Source organism: Stigmatopora argus, chromosome 14, assembly GCF_051989625.1.
Source record: "Stigmatopora argus isolate UIUO_Sarg chromosome 14, RoL_Sarg_1.0, whole genome shotgun sequence".
Taxonomy (NCBI): Eukaryota; Metazoa; Chordata; class Actinopteri; order Syngnathiformes; family Syngnathidae; genus Stigmatopora; species Stigmatopora argus.
In genome coordinates, this window is record NC_135400.1 from 17269198 (window position 1) to 17290430 (window position 21233).

At 40.7% G+C, this 21233-nt stretch overlaps 2 protein-coding genes across 8 annotated transcripts in view; both read left to right on the forward strand.

Annotated features, from left to right (window-relative positions):
• LOC144087977 (adhesion G protein-coupled receptor L1-like) overlaps positions 1-8108 on the forward strand; it is a 121975-nt gene extending 113867 nt beyond the window's left edge. For 2 of the 4 annotated variants that reach the window (XM_077618133.1, XM_077618134.1), the window contains 4 exons: positions 2204-2300; positions 3767-3889; positions 5901-5918; positions 6100-8108. In XM_077618133.1, coding sequence (XP_077474259.1) covers positions 2204-2300; positions 3767-3889; positions 5901-5918; positions 6100-6923 — 1062 coding nt within the window. In that variant the 3' untranslated portion in view covers positions 6924-8108. The remainder of the gene's footprint in view (positions 1-2203; positions 2301-3766; positions 3890-5900; positions 5919-6099) is intronic. The other 2 variants (XM_077618135.1, XM_077618136.1) reach the window with 1 other exon arrangement.
• Positions 8109-8531: 423 nt separating this feature from the next.
• The window catches only part of LOC144087983 (MAPK regulated corepressor interacting protein 2-like), a 65703-nt gene continuing 53001 nt past the window's right edge, over positions 8532-21233 (forward strand). The window contains exons 1-5 of one of the 4 annotated variants that reach the window (XM_077618142.1): positions 8532-8719; positions 8785-8859; positions 11576-11631; positions 14506-14564; positions 16682-16843. The gene's annotated coding sequence lies outside the window, so the exon portion shown is untranslated. Of the gene's footprint in view, positions 8720-8784; positions 8860-10630; positions 11632-13846; positions 13927-14095; positions 14439-14505; positions 14565-16681; positions 16844-21233 lie in introns of those variants that run through there. The other 3 variants (XM_077618144.1, XM_077618145.1, XM_077618143.1) reach the window with 3 other exon arrangements.

The following is a 21233-nucleotide window of genomic DNA, read 5'->3' on the forward strand; positions in this document are numbered from 1 at the left end:
CACACCCGTGCATTTTTTTGTGGGTCGTTTTTTTTCTCGAAATGGTGCGCAAATTGCATCAAAGCGATTCTTCCGTGGGAAATTGCCTGACGGTAAATGGGATAAAGGTCGAGCTTTTTGGGGGGTTCAAATTTGAGTCAAAACATGGCAACATTGGAGTTCAGGAAAAAACAATATTTGCTAGCAAGCTGTGTTAAAAGCTCAACTTGTCAAATACACGCAGTGGTGGCCATGTCAAGTGTAGGTAAATATTTATTTACATGATTTTTTTTTTTTTTTTTACATTATTACTATTTTTCACCTTTACTTCCTACGCCAATGAATCAATTGGATTTGTTATGTGTTATTTTTCAATGGGTTTTCAGTCATAAAAGCAACCATTTCATGTTTTCCTGATTGCCAAGGAGTAGATATTATTGTGGAATCCAAGAAAATAATGGATTTTAAAAAAAAACCTGTAAGTACAGTAATCCCTTGATTATCTTGACTTCACTACTTTGCGATTTTTTCTGCTATTAATGATTAATTATTTTTACTTAGTTCAAGTAGCAATAGTGGCTTCCGCTTACGAGTTTCCACGTGTATTTTCACATTTTTATGAACTTTAAAAAACACTCTTGCAACTAGGACTATAGTTATATATATATATATATATATATATATATATATATATATATATATATATATATGTATGTGTGTATGTATATATATATATATATATATATATATATATATATATATATATATATGTATATATATATATATATATATACATGTGTGTATATATGTGTATGTATATATATATGTATATATATATAAATATATGTAAATATATATATATATTTAATATGGGTGACCTGTCTTTGCGATTTTTTTCTGCTATTAATTATTATTATTATTATTTTTCTTACCTCAGTGCTAAGTCCAAGTAGCAAGAGTGGCTTCCGCTTACGAGTTTCAGCGTAGATTTTCACATTTTTATGAACTTTAAAAATAACTAGGACTATAGTAAAAAAATATATATACATTTTTAAAAGGTGTGACCCTACTTTGTAATTTTTTTCTCCTATTAATTATTATTATTATTTTTACTTCAGTGCTGAGTCCAAGTAACAAAAGTGGCTTCCGCATGGATTTTCACATTTTTATGAACTTTAAAAAAACTTGCAACTAGGACTATATTAAATATATATATATGTATGTATATATATATATATATATATATATATATATATATATATATATATATATATATATATATATATATATACACACACACTTTTTTAATAGGGGTGAACCTACTTCACAATTTTTCAATTATCACGGCCATGTCTGGCCTCCATTAACCGCAATATTCGAGGGATTACTGTACAAGATCTCCCTTTTCCACCTAAAAATGAGGCAACACTCCTCTTGTTTTCCCTTTTCCACCTATGAATGTTAAAACTGTTTTACAGCTTAGTTTGTAACTGAAAAGCGCATTTCAAGTTCAAATAAGGGGGAACCATAATCCAAAAAACTAATCTCCAAAATAATCCAACAAAATTACTTTTTTTGTTTTTCATCATCTCTTTTACATTTACACGACATGACACAATTGTTGGTGAACTGAAGCAAGTGTGACCATAAAAACAATACGCTTAATACGCCAAGCCTTTTTTGCTAAAAACACACCATCCAATTCCGGAATCCTTTCTTCGTTAAGAAGCCCATCCTCATTTCCTTTTTTTGCTCAATATCCATCCCTTGCCTCATTTTTGACCTCCTACATCTAACAAGGTCTATTTTTTGCAATCATTGATGCAGTGCACCGACTCACAACATTCAGGCAACGAAAAGACGCACACAAGCAACCCAATTCTCGCAGGCAATAAAGAGCGTTCTGTTGCCGTTTCTTGTTTTTTTTCTTCTTCTGTTTTTTCCTGCCATAATGGGACTGTATTCACTGGTGCAATCATGTCTTGAACATCAAGTCGTTATTTGGCCCCTTCCTTGATGACATGGTATTGCCTGCTAGTCATCTCTTTGTGTGCCTTGTTTTCTTAGTGGCTTATAGTAAACCCCGCAGTTGTGATTACAGCTTCCCCGCAGAGCGCTAAAAATCGAGAACCCCCACAGACCCCCCACCCCACCACCACCACCACACACTTGTGTTTTTCTTTTTTTTTTTCCTTTTTCCTCACTACTTTTTCTCTCACCCCAGAGTCGGATCCGCCGCATGTGGAACGACACCGTTCGGAAGCAGACAGAATCGTCCTTCATGGCGGGGGACATCAACTGCACGCCCACCCTCAACCGGGGTGAGTTTTTTTTTTTTTTTTTTGGTCATCTGTCAATCAACAATTTCTCCTCCTTCCAATAGTTATCGTTTAGTCGATTAAATCCAAAAATGTTCAAAATTTATGTACAGTCATACATAAAAATTCAAATAAATTATCCAATAGGAGGCTTTAAAAAAGAGGAGGTAAACCTTTTTGGTCATCTGTCAATCAACAATTTCTCCTCCTTCCAATAGTTATCAATTAGTGGATTAAATAAATAAAAATTTCAAATGCAATTGCAGTCATATATAAAAATTCAAAAAAAAATTGCCAATAGGAGGCTTAAAAAAAAATAGTGAACTTTTTTGGTCATCTGTCAATCAACAATTTCTCCTTCCAATAGTTATCAATTAGTCTATTGAATCCAAAAAAATTTCAAATTTATGTACAGTCATATATAAAAAAAAATCTAATAAATTTGCCAATAGGAGGCTTAAAAAAAGAGGAAGTGAACCTTTTTGGTCATCTGTCAATCAACAATTTCTCCTCCTTCCAATAGTTATCGATTAGTTGATTAAATGGCCCTTGTAAAGAATCCCTCAACGCACAGCAAAAAGATTCCTCCGACACCCCCAACATCGACAAATTCACATAATCAGCCCACAGCGACCCAAACAAAACCCACCCGCCCTTCATCAAGATACTCCTTCCCTCGCCACTTTGCCGCTTGACCGCGTCGCTCGACAATCTCCGCCACGTCCCCAAAGCCTAGTGCTCGCGCCAACCATTTCCTCCGCCCCACTTTCCCTCCCCGCTTCAATCCGGACTCTCGGGTATTCCTAAGAGGACATCACAGAGACCGTACCCACATTCATTTGGGGGGCGACGGGAGGTCTGGCAGGCGGAAGTACCAAAACGCAATTGAAGCCACACGATTGGACGAGCCGTCTCCGCCAGAGGTCTTTGAAGGACCAATAAATAGCCCAGCGCTTCTTTTTTTTATCTTCCACGTGACGACGGCGAGGCGAGGGCGGGCCGTACCTGGCGCCTTCCGTCATGCCGTCCCGTTTTTAATTTCATGGCATTTGTGTTCGCGTTGGCCTCGGGCCTTTTTACACGCCGCGCTTTCGCTTCTATTTGTCTTTTCGCCGGCGTACGCATTTCCCCGCTAAAATTAACTGCGTTTCGATGGCTGCACTCCGAGATGACATAGTGGCACACATTAACTCCGCCCCTCCCCCAAAGGGAAGGAAATGGCGACGACGACAAACGCTAACTTTGCCGTGGGATTGTGTTTTTCGCTCAAAGGTTACGACGGGGACGCCGCCAAATGACTCCATAAAACGGCGCCGTTCCAAAAAACAGCCCCGTTTGGAGCCACCGTAAACATTGGTGTCATTTCGGGCGTGATTACACGCCGCCGTCGACGGGCCTCCGCGTAAACGCGTTTGCGGCGAGCGCTCGCTTTATGATTATGGACTTGTTGTGTGTTGTTTTTTTTACAGCCGCCATGGGTAACCACCTTCTGGCGAACCCGGTGCTGCAGACCCGCGGCGGCACGTCTCCGTACAACACGCTATTGGCCGAGAGCTTCACGCCGCCCTCGCCCGGCGTCTTCAACTCCACCGGTGAGCGCCGCCTTGTGTCTGTTATTGGTAAATACCGTATTTTGGGGACTATAAGTCGCTCCAGAGGGAAACAAAATTGATAGAAGTCGCAGTTTTGGAGGGCTTTTTTTAAGCCCTGTGATTGGCTGGCCACCAATTCGGGGTATCGACCCGCCTAGTGCCTGTAGTCGGCTGGGATAGGCTCCGGCACCCCGTCCGCGACCCTTGTGAGAATAAGCGGTTCAGAAAATGAATGAATGAATTTATTTTAAATTTGAATAGAAGTGAATGACTTTATTGTCATCATTGAATTGAATTTAATGCTTTTATTGTCATTTTGTTTCATTTTTTAATTCATTATATCGATTTAAAGCTTCACCATCAAGTGTACACATAAATAAGTCGTCCTAAAAATATTTATATACAATAAAAATGAAGTGAGGACAAATTGTGGTTAGATACGGTGTTTTAGTGCAAGTATAAAATGCTAAATAAAATGTGCACTGGTAAGACAGAAGTAAAAGTCCGAGAATATTACTTTTTGATATGAATCTGGCGGTACTAAGACATTTTATAGTGCAATGTGACTTCTTAATTTCAAACAAAGAACAAAGACATGTTAAAAAAAACAAAAAATACATCAGAAAAGTGCAGAAAAATGTGTGCCTTATAGTCCGCAAAATACGGTCCATGTTTGTATTTATGTGTGCGTACGTATCATTTTAAAAATGGTTTCCTTTTGTTATTTTTAAAAGGTTTAGGGTTGGTGTTGGGGGGGCCTTGGAATGAATCAGGCCTTTTATATGTAATATATGATTTAAAAATCATGTTACAGAAGGAATTAATTTCATAAAATATGGTAAAATAGCATCGTAAATCCATGTTTAATCGGATTTTTGGACAATTTACGCACCCCTAATTGACCTACATAAACACATCCCCGTCCGTAACATCGACGTCAAATGAAATAGTGTAAAATTCCTGTTAGTAATTACAGCACATTTATTTTTTGGAACAATTTTACCTTCCCTTTTAATTTCCCAACGGTGAAACGCTTCCGCCAAAGCGCCGTTTCGACGCGAGCGACTTCTCATCGGACAATCCAATTCCGATCGTCGCCAGAACTTAAGCGAAGGAAATCCCCAGTTGCACATTGACGGTCGGACGGACGCGGGCTTTTGTGGCGCCTTCTCGGCGGGCGCCGCGCGTCCAGCGTCAAATTGATTGTGAGCCGGCTGCGCAAAAACAAACAGGCCGAATTTGCCATCTGCTCGTCCTCATCTCCAATCGCAATCGGACGAGTGTGTGAAGTTTGCCGGAGACTTTGACTGCCAGAAATCACCGGGGGGGAAACTGGTCCCGTTGCTAAGCAGATAGCAAAACGCTAGCCATAAAATACAAGAGTAATGCCGCAAAATCATTTAACATGAAGTTCTTTTATGAATTGGACATATTCTTTATCATTACTTTAACATGTTATGCTTGTTCTTGTTTTATGGTCACTTAAAAAATAAAAAAACAATGTCCCCCTCAGTGCAACTTGTATAGGAAGCCTTTGAGTCAGGTGCACTTATAGTCCGGAAAATACGCTCATCATCATCAATCACTTATTTAATGAATACAATTTTAAAAAGGAAAAAAAAAGATTTAAAATGAAAACAGAAGTCATGAAAATGTTAAAATGATTCTAAATATGTTTTTTAATAAAACAGCAAATTCTCACAAATTGAAATGCAAAGAGAAATTCAATTACTACTATGACTACTACTACTATCACTACTACTGATGATACTACTACTACTACTGCTACCACTTGTACTAATACTACTACTACTGCTACTACTACTACTATGACTACTGCTACTACTACTACTGCTACTACTACTACTAATACCACTACTACTACTACTACTACCACTAGTACTAATACCACTACTACTAATAATAATACCACTACTACCACTACCATTTCATGTTGCATTAAATGACACTTGCCGTCTTTCCTTCATTCTGCTTTCCGTTGGATGGACAGGAACCTTCCGAGACCCAAGTAAGTGTCTTCCGGCTTAACATTTTTGGCTTTGATTTACACTACACTCGTAGTTGTCTGAAAATTGCTGTAATCACGGCACCCCGAGATCATCACAAGAGGTGACCCATCTGGACTGAAGAGATTGGGCTGCAAAAATAACAAAGTCCAAACTTGTGACCAATCCCGTCTTTGTTTCTAGAGATCACGTCCAAGGCCCGCGACCCCTGCGGAATGGAGACCTTGCCGCTCAACGGCAACTTCAACAACAGCTACTCCCTGCGAGGCGGCCCGGGGACGGGCGGCGGCAGCTGTGACTTCCTCGGCGGCGGGAGCGGAGACAGCCCCCCGCCGCCCCTGCTCAACCCACGCAGCTCGGAGACGCTGGGCGGCCGGCGAAACCTCTCGGACGCGGTGGCCTTCGAGAAGATGATCATCTCCGAGCTGGTGCACAACAACCTGCGAGGCGGGGGCGACGACAGGGTGTGCGCCAGCCTGGCCGGGGGCCACCCCCGGGGGGCCGTGGTCCCCGAGCCGGAGGACCGAGACGTCAGGCAACGGGCGCCGCAGGACGTGGAGCTCCTGTACAAAGCGCTGGAGGAGCCCCTCCTCTTACAACGAGCCCAGTCCGTCCTCTACCAGAGCGACGCCGACGAGTCGGAGAGCTACGCGGCCGACCCGAGCGAGAGTCTGGGTCGCGGCGGCGGCGGTCAGGGTCCGGGCCAGCGAGCGGCGGACTCGCCGGCCCGAGACTCCCCCTACGCCAGCGTGGGCAACCTGCGAGACTCGCCCTACCCGGACAGCAGCCCCGAGCCCCTGGAGGTGGCGCCCCGCTCGGCCCAGCCCCCCGAAGAACTGTACTACAGCTCCGGGAGGCCCGCCTTGGGCTCTCGCGGCGCCCCCATGCAGACCTTCTACCAGGCCCCGCCCAGGAGGCCGAGCGGGGGGCCGGCGCAGCAGCAGCAGGCTCAGGAAGCCTCGCACAACGAGGGTGACGGACAAATGCAACTGGTGACCAGCCTGTGACCGGAGCCCGGAGAAGGAAGACGCGGGACTCGTAGCCTAGCCTAGCCTAGCCTAGCCTAGCCTGCGGTACCCCGCCACCGGTCCGGTCCGGTCCGGTCCTATCCGGTCCGCTTCCTCCTTTGGTTGCCTTTCTTTCTCCTAACTCTCGAGCCAAGCGTTAGAAGAGACAAACAGAAGACGCCTTTTGACTTTTTTGGGAGGAGCATCGATCCAAACCGAGTCCTTCCCGGTTCCTCCGGTACCTTAAGGCCAAGTCCAGCACTCTGAATGTACCGCCCCCTCCCCCCCGGCCCAGCCCGGCCCGGCCACGCCCCCTTTCCCCTTTTTGGATGCCTCCGGACTTTGCCCGAGCAAAATAACAACAATCTGTCATGTTTCTGGAGACCACGCTATCTTTTTTATATTGACTCCGCCCTTTTCGTACTGACCGGCATTTGCTAGTTCGCCGTGGACCGGCGTTTCGAGTCCGGCGTGCGGACGACCGTCTCACCAGAAAGCTCTTCATCGTTGCCAAAAAAAAAAAGAAAAAGAAAAGAAAAATCCATATTATTGAGCCAGAAAAACGGAAAGTACACACACACACATACACACACTCGCCAGGAAGTGCTCATTATTGAAGATGACAAGTTAAAAAAACAGTTCTTTTAATCTTGAGTTGAAGACGTTTCAGAGGAGTTTGCCTTGTTTTCCTGGATCTGGATTGGACGGAGGTGGACGTGCCTCCTCCCTTTCCCTCCCAGAACCTTTTGCCCCGCCCCTTTTGACTCTGCCTGTTTGCTTTTTCGGCATTCCGAAACAACGACCGCCTTGCTATGGTTTTTTTTGGCCGAGTCTTGATTTTGTTGACTTTGGATTTGCATCCCAGGAGGCTCTCCCCGCACCTCCTCCTTCTCCTTCTCCTCCTCCTCCTGCTCCTCCCCCTGTACTTGCTGTGTTAGAGCCTAGCCAGCCCAAGTGGACTTTTTGTCTCTCCCGTGTGTGCTTGTGTGACCGGCGGCGCTATAAACAAAACGTGCGTGTACATACGAGAACCGCAGCGTGATTCCGCTTTATTCCTACCTACCGTGTAAATAAATCGGGACGGGGCCGGATGATCAAAAAGCAACAAAACATAAGACACGCCATGAGAAATGACTTCTTGTACTTGCAACAAAAGAGAAAAATAAAATCTTTCTTTTTTGGGGACTTGGTGGCCCGAATACTTTGCTGACCGAATACCCGGAGAAAACCCACGCGACCACGCAGGAAGGACGGAACCCATCCCCATCATTCATTCATTTTCTGAGCCACTTAACCTCACCGGGGGTGCTGGAGCCTTGCCCAGCTACCGGGCAGGGGGGCACCCTGGCCAGCCAATCGCAGGGCACAAGGAGACAAAGGGCAACCAATCACGGCTAAGGGCGATTTAGAATGTTCAACCAGCTAGCCTTGCATGTTTTTGGGATGTAGGAGGAAAATGGAGCACCCATAGAAATCCCATGCAAATTCCACACGATGAGGACCTATTTGGGAATCGAACCCTCGACCCCAGAACTGTGAGACCGACGAATTAGGCAAGGGGGAACCCTGAATCAGTGGCCAGCCGATCGCATGGCACAAGGAGAGAAAGGGCGACCAATCACAGCTAAGGGCAATTTAGAATGTTCAACCAGCTAGCTAGCTTAGCATGTTTTTTTTAGGATGTGGGAGGAAACCGGAATACCTGGAAAAAAACCCAGGCAAGCCCCGGGAGAACATGCAAGCTCCACACAGTCAGGAAAGACCCAGCTGGGAATCGAACCCTCGACCCCAGAGCGGTGAGCCCGAGCCGCTGACCACTCCTCCGCCTAAAATAATCATTTTAACATTTTTTTCCCTTCAGGTGCTCCGTGTCCTCCCGCAGTCGAAAACATGCATTGGTGACGGATTGAATACTCCAAATCGTAATAATAATTAGGTATGTTGTCTTTTTTATGGATAGAATTGAGAGTTTGTCCCGCCCACTGCCACAGAAAATGAACAAATGAATTGGCAACAATGTTTTAGAAGCCATTTTGGGTACTGCAGTGCGTTAAGCGGAAAGGAAAAGCGCAAGATTAGGAAAAAAAGTGATACATTTGACCAATGAGGAGTCAGGAAAGAGACCACAAAACAAGCGCAATCTTACCAAGCTGACTTTTCAGCTCTCTTTATCGCTATTTTGACATGTTTTATTTATTTTTGTGTGTTTCTATCTCTGAAATATTTATTCCCATTTGATATATTCTTACCGGCGTTATTCTTTTTTTAACTCACATCCTTTTTTTGTTTGGTTTTTTTAAGTGTAGCCGACGGAAGATGCGACAGTGTGTGGAAGTGTTTGCATCCGCTGCTTTGTGACATTTGTTAGGAAAAGCTGATCCAGGGTCAGCTTAACAGCAGGAATAGAGGACAGCTCTTTTTTTATCCATATTATGTATTTGCTTTACGACCTAAGTGAATAGAAGGACAAGAAAACAGGAAATAGAGTCCTAAAGTTCACAAAAATATTCCTATTTTCATAAAGGTGATACAAAGGGCAACTCCCACTTTTAGAAAATGCTCATTTTTCCTCGTTAATTTGAGCACCGTCTCCTAAAATTAATTTTTCTTGAGCAATTGTTTACCTTTTTTCCTCAATTTCCAGTCGCGCATTCTCATCACAGTGCTTCGGTACTCGTCGGCAATAATGCTAAAATATCATTAATATTAACGACGCCCCGCTAAAGCCTGTAAATAATTTAAGAATGAATTTCTTGGGAAAATACATCCTTGCATCATTTGCGTCGGCTTTTTATTGTGGAGTTGCGGGCGGATAGTGCGGCGTTCCCACACAGGAGGGAGAAGAAGAAAAAAGATTAATTATTCACGTTGTGAAAGAGAATACAGTAATACCATGACATACGAGAAATTTGAGATGCATGGAAAATTTTGAGCATTTTTCTCCCTGAGATACGAGACAAATTAAGTGGTCTTTTTCAAGGCGGAATACATTAACAGCTTAGCCTCGGTTATAGCGCAATAAAGTTACGCCCATTTTTAAGTGCGTGTATAGTAAACAAAGTTAAATTTAAAGTTTTTTATGTTACATAGTGTCACAAAAATGTAGCAAACCAAACGTGTTGCCTCCTTCATTAGCCGTTAGCCGCTAACGTCTGTCTCAAAGGTAAGAACTCCATACAGTACTGTACTTAATGTCACATTAAAAAAAAAAAAACACTAAATAGCTATTTGTTATTTTGTGAGCGTAGGTAGTGAATTTGAGTACCGTATTTTCACGACTATAAGGCGCACCGCATTATAAGGCGCACCCTCAATGAATGACACATTTTAATTTTTTTTCCATATATAAAGCACACTGGATTATAAGGCACCCTGTCTATTTTGGAGAAAATTTAAGACTTAAGTGCGCCTTATAGTCGTGAAAATACGGTAATTTAAAATATATTTTTCCAATGTAATATCCTTTTTGGGGTGTTTTTTTTCAGAGGGTGGGAACGGATTCATTTGTATTTAGTGATTTTATATGGGAAAAATTGATTTGAAATACGAGCGAATTGACATACGAGCGTGGGTCCCGGAACGCATTAAGCTGTAGCGAACCGAATGTGTTGCCCCCTCCGTTAGCCGTTAGCTGCTAACGGCTGTCTCAAAGGTAAGAACTCCATACAGTACTGTACGTAATGTCACATTTAAAAAAAAAAAAAGCACTAAATATGTATTTGTTATTTTGTGAGCATAGGTAGTGAATTAGAGTAATTTAAAACATATTTTTCACATATAATATCCTATTTTGGGTGTTTTTTTTCAGAGAGTGGGAATGGATTCATTTGTATTTCGCGATTTTATATGGGCAAAATTGATTTGAGATACTAGCGAATTGAGATGCGAGTGAACTGACATACGAGCGTGGATGCCGGAACGCGTTATGCTCTTATCTCAAGGTATTTCTGTACAGATTTGTCTCACGACTCAGTCACTTGACACCGAATGAATGTCTGTTATCAAGCGGCCGCGAAAACAAAACAAAACAAAACAGAAAAAGCTCTCCTCATCTGCAGTCTAATTACCAGCATAATCACCACAATTAGTTGGCGCGTTATGATGTGCTGATGCTAATCTCCGGAGCTCGGGGTGAAACACCGTTTAGGCACCCTGGGCCCGATTTCCTCTTTCCCGTCAACCTTCCCGAGCTGGCGCTTTCTTCCCCTCGCCTCATCCGCTTTTTTAATATCAGTCTCGGTAGACTCCATTAGCGGCGCGCTTTCTATTGAGGGATGCTAATTTGTTTTGTCAAAAGCTTTGTTTATCCCGGATTAATATCTCAATAAACAGACGCTGCGCATACTGTGCTAAATGATGATGATTATACGGGAAGAAGGTTGCGGCCCACGCTGGCGGACCAGTGTTTTCCCCTTTTTTTCCCACCCGCTCGGGGACTCCACTGTTTTCCAAACCTCTGATTACACTCTGGGTACGCTCATTTGTGCAAGTGCACGAGCCTCCCTCATCATTTTTGCTTTTTTTCTCGCTACCGTATACATGATTCGACTTTCTTAGAGGCTTTGGCTAATTGCTAGCAAGGACCCGAGTGTTGCTGACGATTCAGTTCACTTGCATTTGACCCCGTTTTTTTATTTTTTTTATGTCCGAAGAGCATCTCGTCACCGGAACGGGATTCCTTGAAAAAGCTTGCCGCGGTGACGTCAAGGTGAGCTCGGAAATCCATAAAAGTGTCAAAATGACCTCTGCTGAGAAAGAAATGTGACTTCTGCGGTTCCAGGAAAATTGAGGGAAAGATTAAGCGGTCGTAAAGTGCAGATTTAAGTTAGATGCTGCCATTGACGGGAATAGACGTTCAATACGTTTTGACTGGGAGAGGTTTGCTCTCCCAGTCTAAATGGTTTGGAACGCCGTCATTGGCATGGAAACAGCCAGTACTCACGTTTTTAATGAAATGGACGTCTATTATTGTCATTGGCAGGCGATGAGTTAAATATTATGAAAAAAATACATGTATAGCACATTTTGAGTTATTTAGAATATCAAATGTTAATATTATTCTGGTCTACATGACCCAATTTTTTTAATGAAATGGATGTCCATCATTGTCATTGGCAGGCGATGAGTTAAATATTATGAAAAAAAATACATGTATAGCACATTTTGAGTTATTTAATATATCAAATGTTAATACTATTTTGGTATACATGACCCAGATTTTTTAATTAAATGGACGTCTATCATTGTCATTGGCAGGCGATGAGTTAAATATTATTAAAAAAAATACATTTATTGCACATTTTGAGTTATTTAGTATATCAAATGGTAATACTATTTTGCTCTACATGACCCAAAATGTGATCATTCACATATGTTTATTCTTTTTTTTATGACCTAATATATTTTCATGTCCCATAATTACATTGGAATGGTTGCTTCGTAAACCCCGCGTAAATCATGCCACCCTTTCGTGGGATTAGCCATTGCAAGATGGTGGAAAAACAGTAAAAACAAAGAGGATCATAAAGCAGGAGCACCATGCATCTTTCATGAACAGTCGTGAAACCATGCCACGTTAACGACTATTCCGTCGGTGAGTTATTGAATACAAACAACCCACGTTCACGTTTGGCTTGTTAATTGTATGAGCGTGTAACTTTTTTGGGGGCATTTAAAAATACCTTTTGGAAATTGCAGGTTAATAGCAGCAACAAAACAGAATACATGAATTAGTTCCTGTCCAAATATTACATTAGAAAATTAACCTGCATTGAATGCTTTCTTTGTGTTGACTGTCTCTTTAAGAAAATATGTTGTTGTTTTTTTATCGTGTTTTTTTGCCGAAATAGAGATTTTCGGAGATAAATGGTCAGGCCACTTGAATGATATCTTTAGCAAGGCTATATTTTGGCCATGAATAATGAGAAGAGAATAATAATCCACTTTCAAGTGCGAAAATGACCTCAAAATATGTGCAGCTTTCTGCTGATGGTTTCCTTTGATGGTATCAAAATAAAAGCTGTGCTTTAAAGCAGTCCCGAAAGAGGCCGGCGGCGAGGGTGGCCAGGCGATAGCCCGGGCTTGGGGCCCTGGCGGTGGGTGCTCGCGTGGTTGCGGCTAGGCTGCGTGTGGAGATAAGGAGACGGATGCGTGGCTTTGTCTCAAATGACTCCCAGTTGGTGGTTTGTAGTGCAGAGGTTATCACGTTGCGCTTCCATTGGAAAGCACTAAAATAAATGGGCTTTGTTACAGACACAATTGTCTCTCTGTATGAAGTGCTACACACTGCCGCCATTGGAGTTCTAGCATGCTATTCTGTTGTTTCATGTCCTAAATCCAAATGTATTACTCAACCCGTGCGTCCAAAAAGTTCACGACTTGGATTACCGTTAGCGGTTAGCGCATGTGTTGATAGGGACATAATGGGAAACGACACTTTTATATCCTGTACATGACAGCGTGAAGAATGTTGTCTAATAAATTGAATGTCATTTATTTCACATAACTGACATCATAAAATGGCTTGTCTTAGAGCTGGACTTGGTATGAGTCTAAAATCTGAAATCTTCCTTCATATTTTGATTTGTTTTCCTTTTTGACATGCATTATCCATGATAACAACAATGTGGTAATGCCCACTCATTCTTTCAATGATACTACTGTTATGGTTTAGTCAGTCAGTCAGTTATGACGTTGCAGTTTGTGCAATTTATTTGGGTAAATAAAAGTTAAATGAACTCAGTACATGTTTTCTATGGTGGCACCCTTAATTCAGCAGCTCTGATGTGAGCCGGAGTGCTCATGGTGTAATGAATTTTTTATAACACTCACAATATGCATGTAAACTGGGCTCTACTGCAACAGGATTCATATAAATGAAAAGACTGACTAATGTGGGGCTAATGTTTTATGCATGCGTCCAGCCTGCAGGTTACAGCCGCATTGTGTTGTGTATCTGTTGTTGGCCCTGCAACATTAATACAAGACAGCTTCTCCTTTAAAGGTAACAACTAACATGAACCTTTTTAGACCATTGGCCAAGATAAGGGGAAATGACTAAACTGTATTATTCGAATGTACTCTTTTTTTAAACAAACGTTAAAAATTTTCAGTAGTTTTTTTTTGTATGTTGACCTTTAAGTTATTATGTGAAATCGGCACACTTCCTGGTCATGTGACGTTACGCCGTCCAATCACAATCCCAGGCTGGAGTCAGGGGATCTAACATGGCTGCCCCCGCTCGAATAGCATTTACCTCGTTCGCTAGCTTTTGTGGAATCGCGAATGTATTACATATTATTTCTGAAATTATTTTTATTAAACGCTTATGGAAATGTCGTCACAGTGGTGGTGAAATGTATGCCTTTAACTCGCGCTAGCTAACACGGAAACAAATGCTAAACGCAGATGCTATTGTTAGCTGTAATTGCACTAGGCTGCACTAATTGAATACGGTATCACAACGTTGGCCAAACAAAACTTTACTCGTTTTCTCAGCAAAACAATAGAACAAAGGTGAGTATTTTTGAGGGGTTTCCAATGTATTTTGGTGCTCATTACCCAAAACATTTGTGTGTTTCAGTGGAAAACAAGAACTAGTACTGTATGCCAACTCTTCTGTGTATTCTGCTTAGAAAGCAGGTAAGGATCTATTTATATAATATGAAATATGATAAATAGTTGGGTCTTTAACTCTGCCTATCACAATGTCAAGTTAAACATCTGCCAAGTATTTTTCAATATAGTTGTCAATGAGGGAGCCATCAGTAGTTTTGTGATTTACTTTATAAAATGAATCATTCTAATATAATTGTTTAAACAACGCAAATTGTGAGTGTCAGAACCTGTAATGTCACAATTTCAGACACCTGTTACTATCACATAAAGCCACACTATAGCTCCTGTAATATTCTGATAAGGGGTCCTTGAAGTTACACTTAAGTGTGTTATCATTTTCTAATTTTTCACTGTAATATAAGAATAGTAGTCTTTTCAAATTTTTCACTGCTGTTCCTAAGATATCCAATATTCTAATTAGCATCCTCAAGTCTCGCGCAAGAGTCCAAATATAAATAAACCGGGTTTATTATCGAGCTTGATGCACAAGCAGACTGCTTAAGTCCGCTTTTTTAAAGCATCAATCAGGCCTAATTAAAGTTACAAGCATCAAGTCATCCCCTGTGTCATCTTTTCATAATTTAAAAGTGATGAGAGATGTGCACGAAGACAATATGACCTTTAGTTGACTTTAGTTTTATTCTCAGCTCCTTTGGCAGGGGGGCGAAAAAGCAGGTTGTATTCCAATCTTCTTTTCCCTTCAAATGTTGCGTCAACTCTGTGGGAAAACTGCTGACGACCGTTCCGAAGAATGGTCGCATTACAAGCTGCTTGGTGGCTAATTAGCTCTCGTGGAGCTATTTCGCGCTCCCGGGCGTAGAAGCGACAGCCCCTCGAAACACGTCCAAGAGTTGTTGATTTTCACTTTTCAAAACTCAGACTGCAGCTTCCCAACGAAGCCTCTCGACTGGAAACACTCGCCACCACCAAAGTGATCTCAAAAAGGCTTTTCCTCCAGGATTTAGCGCGTTAAAGAACATCCCAAAATAGAGACCAATTGACAAATCATGGCCCAGCTGATCCCAGGAGATAAAGTAGACTATTGAACTAATCCTGAACCCGCAATTTCGTGTCGTCGTGCAGAGTTAATGGCCGCCATACATCAGCCGATGTCAAGGCCGACGTCTTTCCAACACGTTTATTAATTACTAGATGGAAAAAGATAACTGACTCCATGGCAATATCATTTTATTTTTTTAAAATGGATGTGGAAGGAAATTAAGAATGCTGTTCTTTTTTTCCCCTCACAAGATTGCTTTTTTTTATGAATAAACAAACAATGAAATAAGATGTATTTTATCCTGAATTTTACTGCCCCCTATGGTATGTAGTTGGTACTGCTAATCACCCCTTCAAATATTTATGTTTTAAGACGCGCATGCATAAATGTACACTGAATTAAGTGCAGTTAATATTTATTTCAGCCTTCTCAAATACCTGACCAAAAATTGCTACATTTCAATATGTAAATATTATTTCTGAAGTGCTTGGTTACAATTTGCAATAAATACTAGATCAAATAAATCCGTTTTACAGAATATTGTCTGTATTTACAGACGTAGGAACAAAATAACCAGCATTGAAAACAATATATTGAGGATTTTGTTGTTTGCCAATTAAATATGTAAATAGATTGAATTATTGTTTGCAATAAGAGTTTGTATTTGGTAATATAATTCTATTTCTAATTATTTGTGTGCTGGCAGCATTTTTGCAAAGAACTGTTCAGTACCAAACATGCCAAATCAAAGGTAAGGTGACGATATAACCCATAAAGAAATGAGCAATGATTAGTAGTGCGTTAAATTGAGGTTATAGCTGATTACATCTGTTTAAGTTATTTTAATTAATTTTACTAGGGGCAAGTCACTGCATTTGAATTGTTATGTGGAAAGAAAGCTTTTTGTCTCACTGTCTGTGGGCGATAAAGAGAAGTCTATTGGGTCACGGTATTGACCCTAATGGGCTGCCTAACTTCAAATCAAATTTCTGTTGCGGACGGTAGCACTGATGGTTTCGTTTTAACACCATTTTTTTCATTTTTTTTATGCCTTAGATGTTAGAATAAGTAAAAGCCCAATGTTAAAAACGTGTGTTTTTTTTTTTCCACCATTGATGATGATTTTTTTTCCATTTTACAGTAATTGCCACTTTGAAAATACCAGCGGCAAAAGATAAAGAAACGTAAGATGAGCTCAAGAAAGATCACAAAGCCACCAATTGCTACTCAAAATGTGGAACGATCACGAGCAAGTAGTTTCTAACATCTGCACACAGTAAGAAGAGAGAAGACCTTTCTGTATGTAAGTACGTTCTCCAGACCTATTTTATGTTCACATATTTAAAGAGATAACAGGCACATTTATTTATTTGTACCAGTCAAGTTCTTTTTTTTCTTCCCCTTTTGAATTGTAAATGGAAAAAAGTCAAATCAAAATATCCTATAGTTAACTATTCCTCATGTAGATACAAAGTTAGTTATGAACAGGATGTGAGCAATGCAATGTTAGGTTAGGTGTAGTTTATGTAGACGCGTGCTAGGAAGATATTTTTGGTACCACCAAGGGGCGCCGGTGTCTCAAATGTACTAAGAACAGGTTGAAAATATACTGTATACTTTGTGTACTTACAGTAAGTCGTATGTGACGATGGAAAAAATGAAAATGCAATGAATTACTGTATACCAGGGATGGAAAGTAACATTACGTTTACTTCCGTTAGTTATAACTAAGGAGTGTTTGTCTCTTTTTGGTGTATTTAAAAAAAAATCACACGGTAAGTAAATCCATGGAATTGATTTATTCAGTTAAACACTTCCATTACAAAGTGAATGAAATGGAGGGAATTAGTTGCTATCATGTCTGTTCATTTTTTTTTGTCTTCCCCATTTTGTTCAAATGTATAAAGCCCCCAAAAGTAATATTTTAGATGGAAAATACAAACAAACAAACCTGTTAACTGGCCAAAAACTCTGTAAAGTGTAGAAAAATATGTGCATAGACATTGTGTTGATTCTCGGACAGTAGACAGTGAAGCTTCTGTTACACACTCAGACTCGCACACAAAAGATAAAACAGTTGCTGCCTTAATTGAGAGCGCATCTTCTCTGGTCCAATGACAAAAGACAAACCGTAGCCTGTCTGCGTCCCTTGATGTGGGCCCCTCTCAATCTGTCCAACCACTTCCTTCCACAATTTAAGCATTAATAGGACTACGCATGGCTACATTTGGCTTTTAGCTAATATTCGTTACTGCTAGCTCAAATATTAGCCTTCATTTTACACTGGCAAACTGAATATCTTTTAAAGCACAGGTGTCAAAGTGGCGGCCCGGGGGCCAAATATGGCCCGCCGCATCATTTTGTGCGGCCCGAGAAAGTCAATCATGAGTGCCAACTTTCTGTTTTAGGATCAAATTCAAATGAAGATTATAGATGTAGTATATTATATTTTCTGGTTTTTCCCTTTTTAAATCAATAATTGCAATTTTGAATCCATTTTTTTCTTTTTGTGTTTTTAGTTCAAAAAGCATTTTGGAAAATCTAAAAATAAATATATAAAATATTTTCTCTTTTTGACTTTATTGAACATAATTTAAAAATATTTAGTTTCCTTTTGAAATGAGAAACAAATGATTAAAAGACGTTTTCCCTTACTAAGAAAAAAGCTCAAATAAACATTGTTTTGGATCTATAAAAAACTGAATATTTAGGGCTTTTGATGCAGTTCTTTTAATCCGATTAAAAAAAAAAAAATCTGAATATTATATCTAAAATGGTCCGGCCCACATGAAATTTAGTGGACGTTAATGAGGCCCGTGAAGCAACCTGAGTTTGACACCCTTGTTTTAAAGGGTTTGTTGCCGCTTCTGTTGAGCTATTTTATGGAATATTTACTTTGTATGGATGTGTACAGAGCTATTTTATTTGTAAGAGGGATGCTACGTTCAATTATGAAAGGCAAACCAAATTTCTCTTCAGTTTGTGAATAGCGTTACGAGCTAACGGTTAGCATTTGAGCCAAAATTAGTGGGTTAGCTTTGCAAAAATGAACGCATGACTCGGCGTATTGTAAAATCACGTAACGGAGCAAATGTTTCCTGTGTTTTATTTATATTCAAACACAGGATGTGAACCTTTTTCATCTTTATTGCTAGTTTTACACTTCCTTTGAGTCACAACTGTTGTTATTAAAGTGACAAGAACTGCTGTCAGTTGCCTAGCTACAGCGGGGAGGTAGCGAGGGCAAAATAATCGTATATAATAATTACTTTATATTTCCTAATGGATACTGGTTTTCCGTACCCAGCCTTCATTAGCACTCATCTAGGTGAGATCATTAGTGAAATGAAGGCCATTTTGAGCAAGTCATTACTATGCTATTGGTGACTTTCTCAGCAGCTCTTCTCTTTTGCTGTCGCATTTTAGTAAGGAGCTATTCAGGCACTGGTATTTGGAATAATTAGCCATAAAAGAAAGGGGGGAAAAGCTTCACTCTTATGAGCCCAAGTTAAAAAAGAAAAGTGGTCACTATTGAGAGCGTGTGAGTTGTGGAGTCAATGGCGAGGCCAAGCCACGCTTGGAGAATTCTGAGCAGCATTGGAACAAAAGTACTGGCTGCTCCACTTCAGCTCTTTTGCACTCCGCTCAATCTCATTCGGCCTCAATTGGACTAGAACCGCAGCTACAAGGGCGGAAAAAAGCCATGTTGAGAGACTAATAGTGCTTTATGACTTCATTTGTTGACGCTATACACGCTAACGCGTAATAACATTTTCCAGTTTTTGAATTGAATTGAATTAAATGTAGTAATAAGTCTTGATTAGGGCCTAGGTGCAGAACTCCAGTTGAATATGGTGACAGGTCTTGAGAAGAAACTGTCCATGAGTCTGTTTGTCTTGGCTGTTATGGCTCGCTAGCGCCTTCCAGAGGACAGCAGGTTGAAGTGGTGGAAGCCGGGATGCTTATTGTCTTTTCTGATTGCTCTCTGCTAAGGCACCGGGATTTGTAGAACTGGACAGGGTAGGTAGGGGGAGTTGATGATCTTTTGGGCTGTGTTGATCACCCTCTGCAGTCGTTTCTGTCGGTTGTTTTTGTGTGATGTTAGTCGCTTTTGATTCGGACAATTGGTTGTTTGCACCGTAAAAACATGCAAACAAAACACAATCTTGAAATCATCTTTTGCTCATTTTCAATTCTTCTCCAAATATTTTTAATTAATCAGTGTGTTACTGTTTTATTCTTGAGTTTAATTTATTTAATAAGGGACAGCAGATATTAATAAACATATTTATATTTATGTTGATGAACATGTATATATGTAAATATTTAAGCTTGTAGCCGAGGGCTAATTTACATATTTAGTCCCTTGTATGTCTCATGAAAATATTATAATAATAACCACTTGTTGTCCACTTAGGTGGACGCACGTGTTCTTTTTGTTTTTTGGTAACTTCCTGCACGCAAGAGCTATTGAGAATCAAACCAGTAAGCTTTTTGTTGAGCCAGAGTGTCTTCTGATTTCCTCATTTGGCTTCCCACATCATTTGCGGATCTCGTTTTTTTGCGGGGGCTATCCGGAGGCACATGTTGCTCCATGTCAAAGAGCTCTAAGAATCCACTTTCCGGTGCAGTCTCCAGAGAAGGATCTCTGTCAAAAATAAAACAAATCTCTCTGTTTGACATGTGGCCTTCAGTTCAACTCTTTGAGCCCTTTTGTTCTCCCCCTTGGGGACTTTTTTCTCTTCTCATTTGAACTCTCTTTCTAAAGCAAATTCAGTCCAAATTGAAATCCCAACAACACCTTCACCTAGGGAAACTGTAGTCACTCCTTTCTGGAACGTAGGACCTCACCAATTCTTTATTTTCTTGCGATTCAGGACCGTCCTGTTTCACTATTTTGAAGCTCATCTTGACCCGGCCACCCAGTCAGTCCTCGTAAATGCCCTGAAAAAACCTTAGAGATTTCCAATGCAGATGCAGATGCCACCTTAGTTTACAAAATCTTCCAAAACAAAGCTCCTCCTCCACTGCAAGATTTTGTACCAAAAAAATTCCAACAGATCAACAAAGGCTGGCTCTAAAGGTGACTGTGTAGTTCCCTTCAAAAAGAGTGCTAAATTAGCCAAAGCACCTTCTTTCTTCATACCTGGAACTCAATAGCAATTAGCATACGTCAACTCCCATCTCTGAACCTCTTGGCCAATCATCTTAAAGCCTAGCTAGGCTATTAGACAAACAAAATTGCAATCACAACGCTGCCTAAAACTGTGCTATGTGTGTCTAGTATGTGTCATGGTTTATCTTCAACCTACACAAGGGACTAAAGATGCAAATTAGCCCTCGGCTACAATCTTACATATTTACATATATATGTTCATTCATATGTGCTGTCCTTTATTAAATATATCAAGCTCTAAAATTCTCTCAATTGAGACCTGTTGTTTGTCATAGCACACTGTGTACATAGTGAAAGCTTTTCTACGGGCACACTCGGAATTGGCGCCATTCTCCTTTTAAAAAACGAAATTAGCAACGACCCGGCGGCGGGTGAAAAGCATCTCGGCCTTTGTAAATGGCAGTCTGCTCTGAATGTCTATCATTGTCATGTTTGGTTAGGGTAGCACCTTGTGTAGCTCTTCACACTCGGCTGAGCCCCGTGGTTAAATAAACAAAGCTTTATGTTTGGTCTTGCC